This window comes from Labrus mixtus, chromosome 11 (genome assembly GCF_963584025.1).
Source record: "Labrus mixtus chromosome 11, fLabMix1.1, whole genome shotgun sequence".
NCBI lineage: Eukaryota > Metazoa > Chordata > Actinopteri > Labriformes > Labridae > Labrus > Labrus mixtus.
In genome coordinates, this window is record NC_083622.1 from 28864301 (window position 1) to 28876770 (window position 12470).

Below are 12470 nucleotides of genomic sequence, written 5' to 3' on the forward strand. Positions count from 1 at the left end.
AGAGGCAGTGGCAAATGAGAAGATAAAAGAAGACTCTGTTTTGAGCCCGTTATCACATTTGATTGTATGAATAAGAAACTTTCAATTCAATCAATTAAACATTTCAATGTATACATTTAAGATTATAACCAATATGTGATCGATAAAGACATCGACTCTTTATCGACCATCAACAGGTCAGTGAATAATTCATCAACTTAAATTACTTAGTTCAAAGCTTTATGTTCTGAAACATAATTCTCTAACTGTTATGCTGCAGAGGTTTTTTTTAATGATGCTGCGAGAGATTTAACTCAGAACTACACCTCCACAGAACTCATCTAAACACTTTAATTTTTACACTTAATTCAGTGAACATTCACAAATCCTTTTCAGCTTCAGCCTAAACAGGGAATTGAAAATGTATAAAGATTGGTCTAAAAGATCATTATCATGTGTCCTCTGTTTCTTGGTCAGCGGAGGTAATCGTCTGAAAAGGGTTTATGTGATCAAGGATACTCACATCGGGCTTTAGAAGAGAATAAATAGTAGCCTGGAAACAGGTTGGTGTGATGGTTGGCCTATTGGTGAAGATTGGATGAAATTCAAGGCTGTGAGTCAAACTCTCAATCAAACTCTTTTTCCCAGTGTTCCCACTAATGAACGGCACTAATTGATTAAAAACGCTGGTGGGAGGGGATGAGCGAGCAGGGTGTTATAGTGTGAGAGAGTGAAGGGGTTTGAACACAAACAGCGCCTGGACAGAGTCAGACTTATGTGGGGGCCCACAGTGGAGAGGCTTGAGTATTGTACATGGAGCAAGGATATTATACAGAGTACAGTGAATGCAGGGGTGAAGACACAAAAAGAGACAGACAGCTTCAACCCCCTGAAGCTGCTGACCTGCTGAGAAGAAAAACTTTGTGGAGTTAATTACTAAAAGTTCTATGGGTTGAATCATGGTGTGCAGTTGTGGACTATTATAAGAGTAATAAATGTTTTATATAAATTATGAGCAAATATTTGATCTAAATCACAGCAGCCTTTTCTTCTTTTTGTCTAAAACTGATTTCACACAAGGTAATAAATATATCAGCACCTCTAAGAAAGTCAATTCATCACATTATATTAAAGTGCATCGAACCACATGCCTTTTTTCCCTTGGAATTTTTTCTTACGAACAAGCTAGCATTGGTATGCAATCACTGAACTCTTCAGTGGGAAGAGTGAGGTCAGCGTGGATAAATCTCATTTTGTCACTTGTATCTGATATCCTATTTGATTCAGTCTAATATGATCCAAAGCTTTCGGCCAGCAGGTCAACAAAGATCAACCAGCAAATCGAAAGCTTCTATCGGTTGCTCGGCTCTATCTTTACCATCAGAAGCATCTGACTCCCACTCAACCCTGCTAATAGAAAAACCTCAATATATCTGCTCTGCTTTGGGCAGTTGTTTTCTGGGAGGGGAAGGCCACATTTTTAGAGATGGAGTCAAAGCTTCCACTTAAACCTGTTGAAACCTCACAGAAAAGCGCTTGAAATGGGATAGCAGTTTTCAGTATGGAATACCAGCACATTCAATATCTGTCTAACCTTTTGCTCTGCCACTTTAAGAAATGTAAAGGTGTACATGAGTCATACAAAATAGGATTCCTTCCTGCTCAAACCAACCATGAAAGGCATCCAGACATGCAATTGTGCCAGCACTCAGGTTTAAGTTTGGGAGCTCTCAGGGGCCCCCTATTGGACTGGGCCCAGGAGCGGTCCCCTGCCTCGCCCACTGAGAAGCATTGCATCTGCGGACATGTGCCTGTAATGTCAACTTTACAATATGTTCACAGTTTTAGCATTGGTGTTATGCACATGACACATTTTCAGTAACAGAAACTGAGGCTTAATTATAAAATGAGGTCAAAAAGGATCAATAAACAACAGGTCCTTGGTAGGCTCTTTGTTTTTTACATTTTATTGTGTGTTGTATAACCAAAAAGAAATGTTCATCATGAGTCTGCACTGTCTCCGCTTTTAGTTGCCCTGATAGTTTAAATGTAAGCATGGTGCAACAAAAGGTGATGATGATGCAGGAAGAAGAAGATAAATGTGATATGTCATACATTTTACTGCATCTTGTTCAGGTTTTGCTAAAGTTAGCCATGAAATACATTCAGAAATCATCCTATCTAATCACTGTTCTTCAAAGGTTATCAAACAGGATTAAAGCCATGGAATTGGATCAAATCTTTAAAATGGATTGTTCAAAAGAAAAAGGATTACATAATTGGTCAGGTTATAATCCTGTTTTTTATCCGGACATTTTTTCCAGATTTATGTTTTTTGGTTTTTTTTAAGAGTAAGATTAAGAGGACCTAATTAAGAGATGGATGATCCTGATCCCAAAAGAGGAGACTGAATTACAGAGAACAAATGTAAGAAAACTATGAAATTGCTCCAATAATACAACAAATTGATATCTTAAGACAATTGTATTTGTATTTTTCACTATAATGTTGTAATGCTTCAGGGACAAAGAAGGTACACAGAAAGGTTGTAAAAAAAAAAAAAAAGGATTTTGTAGAATTAAAATAATATTTTGCCAATAACACCAATATCAAACATTACATATTTATTTGAAATAACTATGATGATCTTTCCGTTTGTGTGGATTTTGGCGCCCACTATGGACAAATGATGTACTCTGAAGTCCCCCTTAAAGCACTGTTCATCTGGATTTGGTTATCCCCAAAAGTTCTGTATCTGGATCAAGTCGTTCAAATCCAGTGTTTCATAGAAAAACTTATTAGAGTTAAATGGATAACTTGATCCTTGTTCTGGATTAAACCTTTTTAAATCTTGAGCAGACGATGTGTTAATCCTCTGGTTTCAGTGTAAAACAGGACTTCTAGAGTACTGTGCAAACCTTAGCTAGCTGCTGGTGATCGAGACTTATGTAGCTAAAGCCATAGACTGTAAATATTAAACCATTATTGTTCACCACATGGCATTGAAGTGGTATCCTCTAGAGCTGACAAATAATGCCATTGAAGTTCCAATAAATACTATTGCTTTCATGGATGACCACTTGAGACAACCTTGAAGAGTCAAATCCAAAAGAACTTTGTGTTAAAATGTCCAAGATTATAGCAGATACTATGTATTGAGACATTTACAAACATCCAGGATATTTGAAAGTTGACAGCAAGAAAGCTTCATTCTACTGAAGGGGCTCCTCACCTTATCTCCCTTGTAGTGTGATATTTTTCTTCTAATCGACTGCAAGCATCTTTTTGAGATTTTATGTTGCTGCTGCTGTTTTTGATTGCTTCCACAGACTTTGGACAAACTTTACAGCACAAAGTAACGTGGTAGAAGTTGGAGGCTGCAAAATCGAATCTATTCCAGACACTGGGAGCCTTTTTTGGAACAAACACCTTTCATTATCGCTGCTGCCATCATATTGAAACCATACATGACTTTTAATAAGCCTTCATGTAGTTGAACTCACAAATAAAAAAGGAAAGAGTCATTTTTACCTTCTGCTGTTAACCAATAACTAAACTACTTCAATGCTTTACCATTAAAAAAAAAAAAAAACAGGTAATGACTTATTGATTATTTTTTAAATAACATGCCTGACAACCCATTACACTGGAATGTAGTACTTGATCCAGAGTGAAAGTTTCAAATAGTTTGACATGCTGAAACTTTTGCCTCAATTGTCCTTAACACTGTTGCCTTTCATGTTATTTAATAATTTGCTTCAGCTTTGCCCATTCTCTCTTTCATTCAATTCACATAACCATTTCATATCTAGAAAACAGATGAAATAGGTCGTTTTTTTAACATTCCTTTGAAAGAATATGTTGTACCTCAACCCAGGATGAACCAGTAATATGAGTTAGCACATATAGAGGACACACAGTGTATAGAGAATATTCAAAAAGCCTTTACACCATGAAAGGAAAATATTGTATGTATATATATATATATATATATATATATATGTCTGTGGGGCTCCTGCTATATGTATTTTTGAGTGTTTTTCCAGTTTCACCACCATGACAAGACGATGAAAAGAAGTGGCAGGGACCGAAGAGATTGAATACAGAGACAAAAGACGGGCGAATTCTTCAAAACTTTCACAAGTCGTTTAACGTATTATATGGTTTTTTCCTTTATTTCACATAGAAAGGAGAAGGTCATTCCCCAGCAGCAGATTAAAAGTCTTGGGATGTTTGTTCTTTATTTTCCCTTTGCTTTCATTCTATTTTGTGCAGGAGAAAGCAAAGTATGTTTTATGGTGGAAAGAACATTTGCTATAGGAGACATAAAATACAAAGTCGAATGTTGTAACAAAGGAAATGTCAACCAAATAATGATCAACCAGAGTGAGGTCTGCCATACTGGGGCCTCAATTGCTTTACATTTTTGTTTGAGGCTGGTTAATGAGTACCATTACCCTGTGATGTCTTAAATACACTATGGACGCAGTTGCTCTGGTGTGAAGTTGAAGATGTTAAACTGGTTGGCATTAATGCAGTAAGTGTCAGAATACCAAGCATACTAGACAAAAAAAAATCAAACAGGAAGTGGCAGCTTTTATTTTTCCCAGTGAAATTCATGCATTGATAACGAAACATAAGAACTTTAAAAATAAAAATAAAAATAAAAATAAAAAAGCATAGGCAGAAAATCCTTGAAACATGAGGGAATTTCAATATTCACATGTATGATTGTTTAAATTCCTTCTCTGGAATTTTCCTTGAGGGCTGAGTACTTTTTTTAATAGAAGCAAAAATTAACTATTTTGATCTTTTCATTTACCATTTTAATGGACCGGTTTGAACAAGCTGCAGTTAAACAGCACTTTATTAGAAAAAAATATATATATATTTCTTATCCACTGGATGACTGCACTCCCGCTGGTTTGGTCATAAACAATGTGTTACACTTTCCATCTCTCACTCAGAATGTAGTTTTACCTGTAAATGGGACTTTACTCAACCACCGCATTAAAGTAGAAATATGAATTTCTTGGATGTCTCTCCATAAAGACGCATGCTCCCCTCCATTAAAAGGATAATAGGTCTAATTGAAATACAAATACACGTATGAAGGCAGCTAAACGTTTCACTTAAAAACAGATTACAATTTAAATGTAGGCCTGTGGTGAGCTTTTAAAAATTCTAAACATGCAAAAAACATATCACGTTTTTAAAATATTAATTTTGTGCAGAACAGAAAATTCTCAATATACCGTAATGATTTCATTTATTATATGAAAGAAGAACATTATTATTATTATTATTATTGTGGTTGTTGTTGTTGTTGTTGTTGTTTTTGTTTTTGTTTTTGTTGTTGTTGTTGTTGAAGAAGAGGCTGGCGGGATTGTTCAGTTACATCTTTGCATCTACTCATCAGGTGCGCTCTATTTCTCCAGATGGATACAGGCCTGACTGATGGGAGCATCGATTCAGAGTTCTTCCTCCGGTTCAACAAGGGGACTTATTAAAGATCACTCTTACTCAAGTATTATCTCTTTAACTTAGATTTGTGCCATACGAATTAAAACACCAAACCTAATAAACAGAACCACTTTAGTTGGGTTAAGAGAGGATATTGTGTATGATTCCATTTTGAACAACACAGATCAAACAGAAAAACTCAAACAACTTGTTTCATACTTTAAATTAAATTTATTCAAAAACAACGACTTAAATGACAGGAGTAAAATAATGTGCTCATAGACGGTATCACTTATAAACAAACGTATACAACACTTCTCGACTGAAATGTGAAATATCATACTTTACACTTCTGTACATAGACTATAACTGCAATCAACCCATTTTCGGTCACTAGAAAAATTCCTTAAATAAAGTGGGCGCTGCCGCTGGCTGCTTCTTTAAGAACAGCGCGCCTCCGCAAGAAAGTGCAAATTGAAGTCGGCTAGTAAATGGATGAGGCGCGGGGAATCCGAGAACGATCTGTTTGGCTGCATTGAAGTTCCCATTGCTGTTTTAAAGTGCAACTGACAGTTGAAAGGGAGGAAAGGGAATGTTGTGATTTTTTTTTGCCCGTTTTATTCACAATAAAGATTTTTCTTTTTAAGAATTTGATCTTGTTTTCTCAGCTCATAATTTTCCAAATATGTATGCCTATCCATATTCAGTCTGATGGAATATAGTGCTCTATTTTAATTGGGCCTTTTATTTAAGAAGCGTATGTGAAACATTAGACATTTAACAAAACGGTGACCCTTCTTACACTGTAGAAAAATATATTTATATTTAACTAAAGGGTCATATGGTCTCGTGTTCAGTCAAGACGGGTTTTCTGATCCTGAATCATTGTTCCTGTTTTTTGTGCAGTTAGCCTATTTTAATGGTAGTGTAGAACTGTCCGGACTTTTAGAAATATCCGAATACGTTTCGTGGTTGAAACAAATCAAAAAAAGCACCACTAGTTGCTTTTTGGTTTTTTTTAGCACTTTTTAAAAAACGTGTCAAAACTCAGACTTTACAGATTCCCTTTAAGGAAACATTGTTTAAGTTTTTGAGAGATATATAATTCCTCTTCCGACCACCAGCGAATTATAAACATTTTTGGACATTTCGTGTGATGTGGTAGAGACATAGATCATTGTCTAAAATTAACAAAATAGAAGCTTGAATGCCGTGTATTGTACATAACTGTAAGTCAATAAAACGTGTGTTTGTATCAGTCATTGTTTTTGCTCGACTCTTGGTCACTCTGGTCGTCGGTGAAGCACACGTCCACATCACTGTCATTGTCGCTCTTGTGTTCTGCGTCCTCGAACAGGCCTCCCGTTTTGTCCTCTAGTTTCTTGACGGTCTGCCCGGGATGCCGGGACTTGACGTGCCTCTCCAGGTCCCGCCTCCGCACCAGCACCTTTCCACAGAAGTCGCACCTGTAGGGTGTGTTTCCCTCCGCGTGGAGCCGGATGTGTTTGTTCAGGTTGCTGGGGTCCCCGAACGGCCTGAAGCACACTTTGCATTTGAGAGGCTTATACCCTGTGTGAGTCCTCATGTGGATTTTCAGGCCGTATTTCCTGGAGTACAGCTTGCCGCAGTACAGACACAGGTGTCCCTTTTTGGGCTTTCCGGACCCTGCGTTGGTGGCGCTCCCGGCGGGCATGGAGTCCAGCCTGGTTCGGTTCTTCTCAGCTGCGATCTCAGACAGCTGTTGCGTGTGCATGGCGATCTCTCGGTCGATGTTGGTGATAGAGCCCAGGTCTTGGCTTAGTGGGGGTGCACCGAAGTAGGACATAGACTCGGGGTATTTGAGCAAATTGCTGAAGTGGAATTTCAGCGGGTAATAAGGGGAGCTGTACAGAAGCTCCCCGTTGTAAACAGTGAAGGGCATGAGCGGGATGTTACAGTCTCCTCCATATGTCTTTACACCGTCGAAGTGAGGCAGAGAGAACCTCTCAAAGTGGATTCCAGGGGGCATCTGGGGGTAGCGGGAGGGGGACAGGCCGGAGTGCATCCTGCTCTCCACGTGCTTAAAAGCTGAAGTCTCCTCCATGTGAGGCAACAACGGAAAACTTCGGATATTGTTTGTGCATGGCACCATTGGAGATGCGGAGTCCATAATTGCAGGTGCGCACTTAGAAGGGTGGTTCCCCCCTCCGTTGAGAGTCTCGCCTACATTGCGGATTGGTTTCATGTTTCCAATGAGTTTGTTGAAACCCAGGCCGCTCAGCTTCACGTCATCCCTTGGCGCATCTGTGCTCTGGACTTTGGACACTCCCGTGGGTTTGAAGGCAGAGCGCACGCCCGGGTGGAAGCCCATGCTGCTCAGCACTGAAGATGTGGCCCCGAGTCCGAGGATATGTCCTTGGTGTCTGGCTGAGGTGACGCTCATGTCGAGCGCCCTGTCCTGCTCCTCTGAGCTGCTTTTCTTTGACAGTCCCACCTTATTTAGAAAAGGGGAGGAGGCCACTGCCCGCCTGCCAGAGTCTGAGATGGAAGTGTTACTGTGACCGCTCCTCGGAGAGATGGAGGTGTTGGGGATGTCTCCTGACTTTGGTGACCTGCTGAAGGTCTCCGTGCCTCTGGCCTGCTCGCTGTTCACAAACCCCCGCCCGTTGCTCAGGGCGCAGTGAAAGTGTACGTGCGCCTTGAGTGTGTTCGGGTATTTGAATATTCTCCAGCAGTACCAGCAGATGTAACGCTCCTCACCTGTAGAAACAAGAACAAAAAATACAATTATGAACAGGTGGATTCGGATCATTAAGTCACACAACACAAGGTGAAGCCAGATAATGACGACACCATGACGTGCGTAAAACACTAGGTCCGTGCGTACATTTTTGTTAAAAGTACTACATTACAAACTGTAGTACAGCGATACCTACAAGTGCCCCCTTTCCAACAATCACACACGAAACGCCGTCAATAAATAAAGATTAATGTGAGCAGATTTTGAATTAAAATTGTATTTAAAAATTTGGGATTGTCAAATAAATAAATAGTAGCATAGAATCGATTTCCCCTTTCATTGCTCCCAGAGAACAAGCTTGTCATCAGTCGCTCTAAAATGTTATCAACTGAAATTAAGATTAAGGCCTAATGTATACGATCCGGTGTCTGAAATGTGGTGCCAAATGGAAATAAACACGAGAGGCCATTTGAAATGACCCCCAGTAGAGCACTCGGAGGTTAATATAGATGTAATGATTTTGTAATCCTTATAGGGGCCATTGTTTATGATCGCCATCAAAAGAGCAAACGCCCTGCCCAATCTGGCTCACAGAAAATGATACTTTGAATGCGGGACTTCCTCTCTCTGCGCTCTTTCCCGTGGAAGTGACAGCAGCTGTTGCTTGAAATCGCAAGTCTGCAGAAACAATGGTGAAGGCCCATCTGTTGACGCCTCATAATGGGAGCGAGCGTATGTCCAGGAGTGCACACGGTGTGTTGGGCCAGAGCATCAGGGCAATATACACCCCACATAAAAGTTAGCATTCATTAGTCCACAATACCTTGACGCACCCACCTAATTTACCGTGAAGCACTTGTTTTTGAATTTATTTGCTTTTGAATACATGAATATTAATGACGCGATGACATTTGTTAACCTCCGTCTCGCAACTGAATCACCAGCCACTTCTTCTTCCACGGTCGTCGAGACACGTTTAGTACTGCTTTTATTTGCTTTTTTTAATTCCCTGTGTCAAGCACCGTTATTAATTTATCACATGTATTTTTTTCACTATGCAAGTGTGATATCATTTCACGCTGCGTCACTTTGCTTCTATATTTATTCAATTAGTGAAGAGGCCCCTCCAGATTCAAAAGAGTTTATAATCCAAAATCATCGTCAGCCGATGAGTTTCCCTCTAAAGTATCTTCTGAGGATTATCTTTTCTCCTTTTATTAAACGGATTAGTTCTGTTGAGCTGGTGTTTAACAAAGATTAGACAATAATCCTTCAACCCAAGCGCCATATTATCACTACCAACCCAAACAAACGGATTTAAAGCCCAAACACAGGCTGCTGATAAAACCAAATACATGAGAACGATAGGGAAAAAAGTATCTGTTATGACCTGGCTAATGTGGCAGGCCTGACACTATCCTATCCAGTCAATTAAGAGAATTTGCCTGCTTTTCACCCCATATCCAATCTATCTCGCATTTCCTAAAAGGCATATTAACTCAAATAAATGAATTCTCGTTTCTTCGTTAAAAATGGATAAATTACAAATTTCAGATTGTCTGCCTGAGGTAAAAACAACATCTTATCGATTTCCATCTGAGCGCTAAAGGAGAAACATCAAGAGTATTGTCAGTCATTTAACTGTTATCTGATGGCTCCTCAACATGTCGATGATGTGTCAGAGTGAGTCTGCCAACTAAATCAACTCTCAATCTTTAAAAGTAAATAAAACAACATCAGACATCGGAAATGTTTCTCTAAGCGTTTATTATTATTATTATTATTATTATTATTGTGAAATTTCATTTGTTTTATTTCCAGCCATGAGCCGCTTGGTTAAACTTTTGCTATCTAATAATAACTGTTATCCGCAGTCTTAGTTACCTTTCTCGTCGTGCGTGGGTGTGGCCGTTGTCGGGATGTCGTACCACTGGGCCAGAGCATTGGAGTACCAAACACTGAGCTCCTCTCCGGCGGGGATTTCTTTCAGTACGCGATAGAAAATCTTTTAACAAGAAAAGAGAAGAGGCTTCAATTTAGTTACATAGGGAAAAAACGACAAAGGCTTTAAATTATATTGTAATAAAAAAAAATTTTTAAATCACCTGTCCGCCAGGTAGGTCTGACACTGCCTCGAGGTTCTGCTCCTGACTGTTCCTGGCTGCGCGGATGAATCCGATCCAGTCTGGCACGGGACAGCCCGATTCGTCCACGAACTCTCCCCTTACTAAGCGAACCTAAGTAGGAAAAAATGTCACAATGAGTACAAGTTTTAAAAAACTGTTTAAAAGAAATTACGGATATCAGGTCCATCGAAATAAGAGCTCCATGTCGCAGTTAATAAACTAAAATTGGTCATACGCTCCAGAAACACATTTAGCCTGTTTAAAAATGTCCTTTCCTCCAAAAAGTAATTATATTTGCAGTTTTTCTTTTTCAATCTTTTTTTTTTTTTAGCGAATTGTGTCAATAATATTGTCGCCAAAGCTTGCCTGCTCTACCTGGAGGTGTTGCGGCCACGCATGACCATAACGCGCTTAATGCGTCTTTATCCGCTCCGCTGATGATTTACTAAAGAGAATGACACTCGGGCCTAATTGAGTTGATATGGGAAACGAATTTGAGGAGTGTCAGAGCGTTTCTAAACTGTTCAAGGACATTAAAGATCGAAGCGCGACATTTGACACAGAGAGTGCACCTGATGATCGCCGGCAGCCCGGGGCCACGCATTTAGACGCATCAATCACAGCCCCTGACAGCTTCAACAATAACAGGGTGCGGTTATAGATGCTTTCATATATTTATGTTTGATGAATGAAATGAATGATTCATCGCTAGACTTTTTTTAAAGTTTCTTCTTCCCTTTTTAATTGTTCTAATGTTTTTATTTCCCAATCCTTCCGCTCACTGCCTTTAATCTAAAAACACACGTTTTGATCAACCAAGACCATTAACATAAATTCAGCTTCTTTAATTTTTTTTTTTTTTTTTTAATTAGGCCTAATATTTAGTTGTTAATATTGTATTTTTTTTCAATTGCTCCAGGCTGTGATCTGCGGCCTCAGTGGCATCTTTCTGTGGCCGGATTACATTAAAATTAAACGGCTCATCGGGATAACAGGCCCGTCAGGCAATGAAATGTGAGGCGGCTGAGGGCATGAAATCCCACACAGCGGAGCCGGGCCGCCCATTAGGCCGGTTAAGTAGAAGCACAGACTGACAAGTCGGCCACTAATGGAGCTCAATTATTTCCAACCTGACAGGCCAAACCAATTAATAAGTGAAGGCCCGATGGAGTTTGACAGTGTGGCGTTAAAATACAAACCGAGCCCTCTCGTTTTTCATGTACAGTAATACATGATGATACTACATTGATTGAAGGTATTACGGTTTTTTTTCTCCAAAAAAAGAAATATAAAAAAAAACGTATAAAAATTGAAAGTTCTTTTGCCTGATTAAATTAATAATAACTAAATTGGAAACAAAACCTGGGCCTACGTTGTAATACAATCTAAGTTTTATTTGATTGATGACATGTTCCTCATTAACAAAAGATAATAAATATTCCAAAGGCTGTTGCAAATCAGACACATTGTTGTGCTGTATGTAAAGAACAAATAACGTGCCGTTAGACCTATACAATGAAAATAAAAGTAGTTTTTGAAAAGTTTTAATGTTTTAGCTTACCTTCTTCTTGGGTCCTACTTCCTTTCGGTCTGACACGTACTTCCCGAGTTTGAAGATGCCCGGTACCGGTCCTATCCGAAGCCCGGCCGGGATGCTGCAGTCCGCGAACACACTGACTGTGGTGGACGCCCGGGTGGGTTGCATGGCGTGGGGTGAGATCAGAACCATGAAGACTGATGGAAACCGATTGGAAGAGTGCAGGGAAGAGGGAAGAGGATGAGGAGGAGATGATGAGGACTGGCCGATATCCGCCCTCAAATTGACACGGTGGCGTTATGCACTCCGGCTTTTCTAGTGATGGTGTAGGCAAGGTAGTGCCCCCCCCCCCCCCCCCCCCCCTCCCCCCTCCCTCAACGCCCCCCACCCATCCCGACCTCTCCAACTCAGGATGCAAGTGTGTGAGTGTTTGTGGGAAGAGGAGGGGGGGGGGGGGGGGTTTGTGTGTGTGTGTGTGTGTGGGGGGGGGGGGGGGGGCAGAGAGGTGATGCTGTGCTGTAAGGTACTTTAGAGGGGAAGGGGGGGGGGGGGGGCGGTGTGAGTTTGCAGCAGCGTGTGCGTGTGTGTTTGTGTAAGTGAGTGTGAGAGAGTTGGGCTCTCCCAGCAGCTGTGAGGAGAGGGGAAA

The 12470-nt window shown here is 40.2% G+C and overlaps 1 protein-coding gene across 1 annotated transcript; it reads right to left on the reverse strand.

The window, feature by feature from the left end:
- Positions 1 to 5650: 5650 nt before the first annotated feature.
- Positions 5651 to 12135, reverse strand: prdm13 (PR domain containing 13). Its single transcript, XM_061051201.1, has 4 exons — positions 11849 to 12135; positions 10267 to 10398; positions 10046 to 10166; positions 5651 to 8181 (listed from the first exon to the last, which is right to left on the reverse strand). The coding sequence occupies exons 1-4, from the start codon at positions 12014 to 12016 to the stop codon at positions 6698 to 6700; spliced, it is 1905 nt and encodes a 634-aa protein (XP_060907184.1). The 5' UTR covers positions 12017 to 12135; the 3' UTR covers positions 5651 to 6697.
- Between the last annotated feature and the right edge of the window lie 335 nt (positions 12136 to 12470).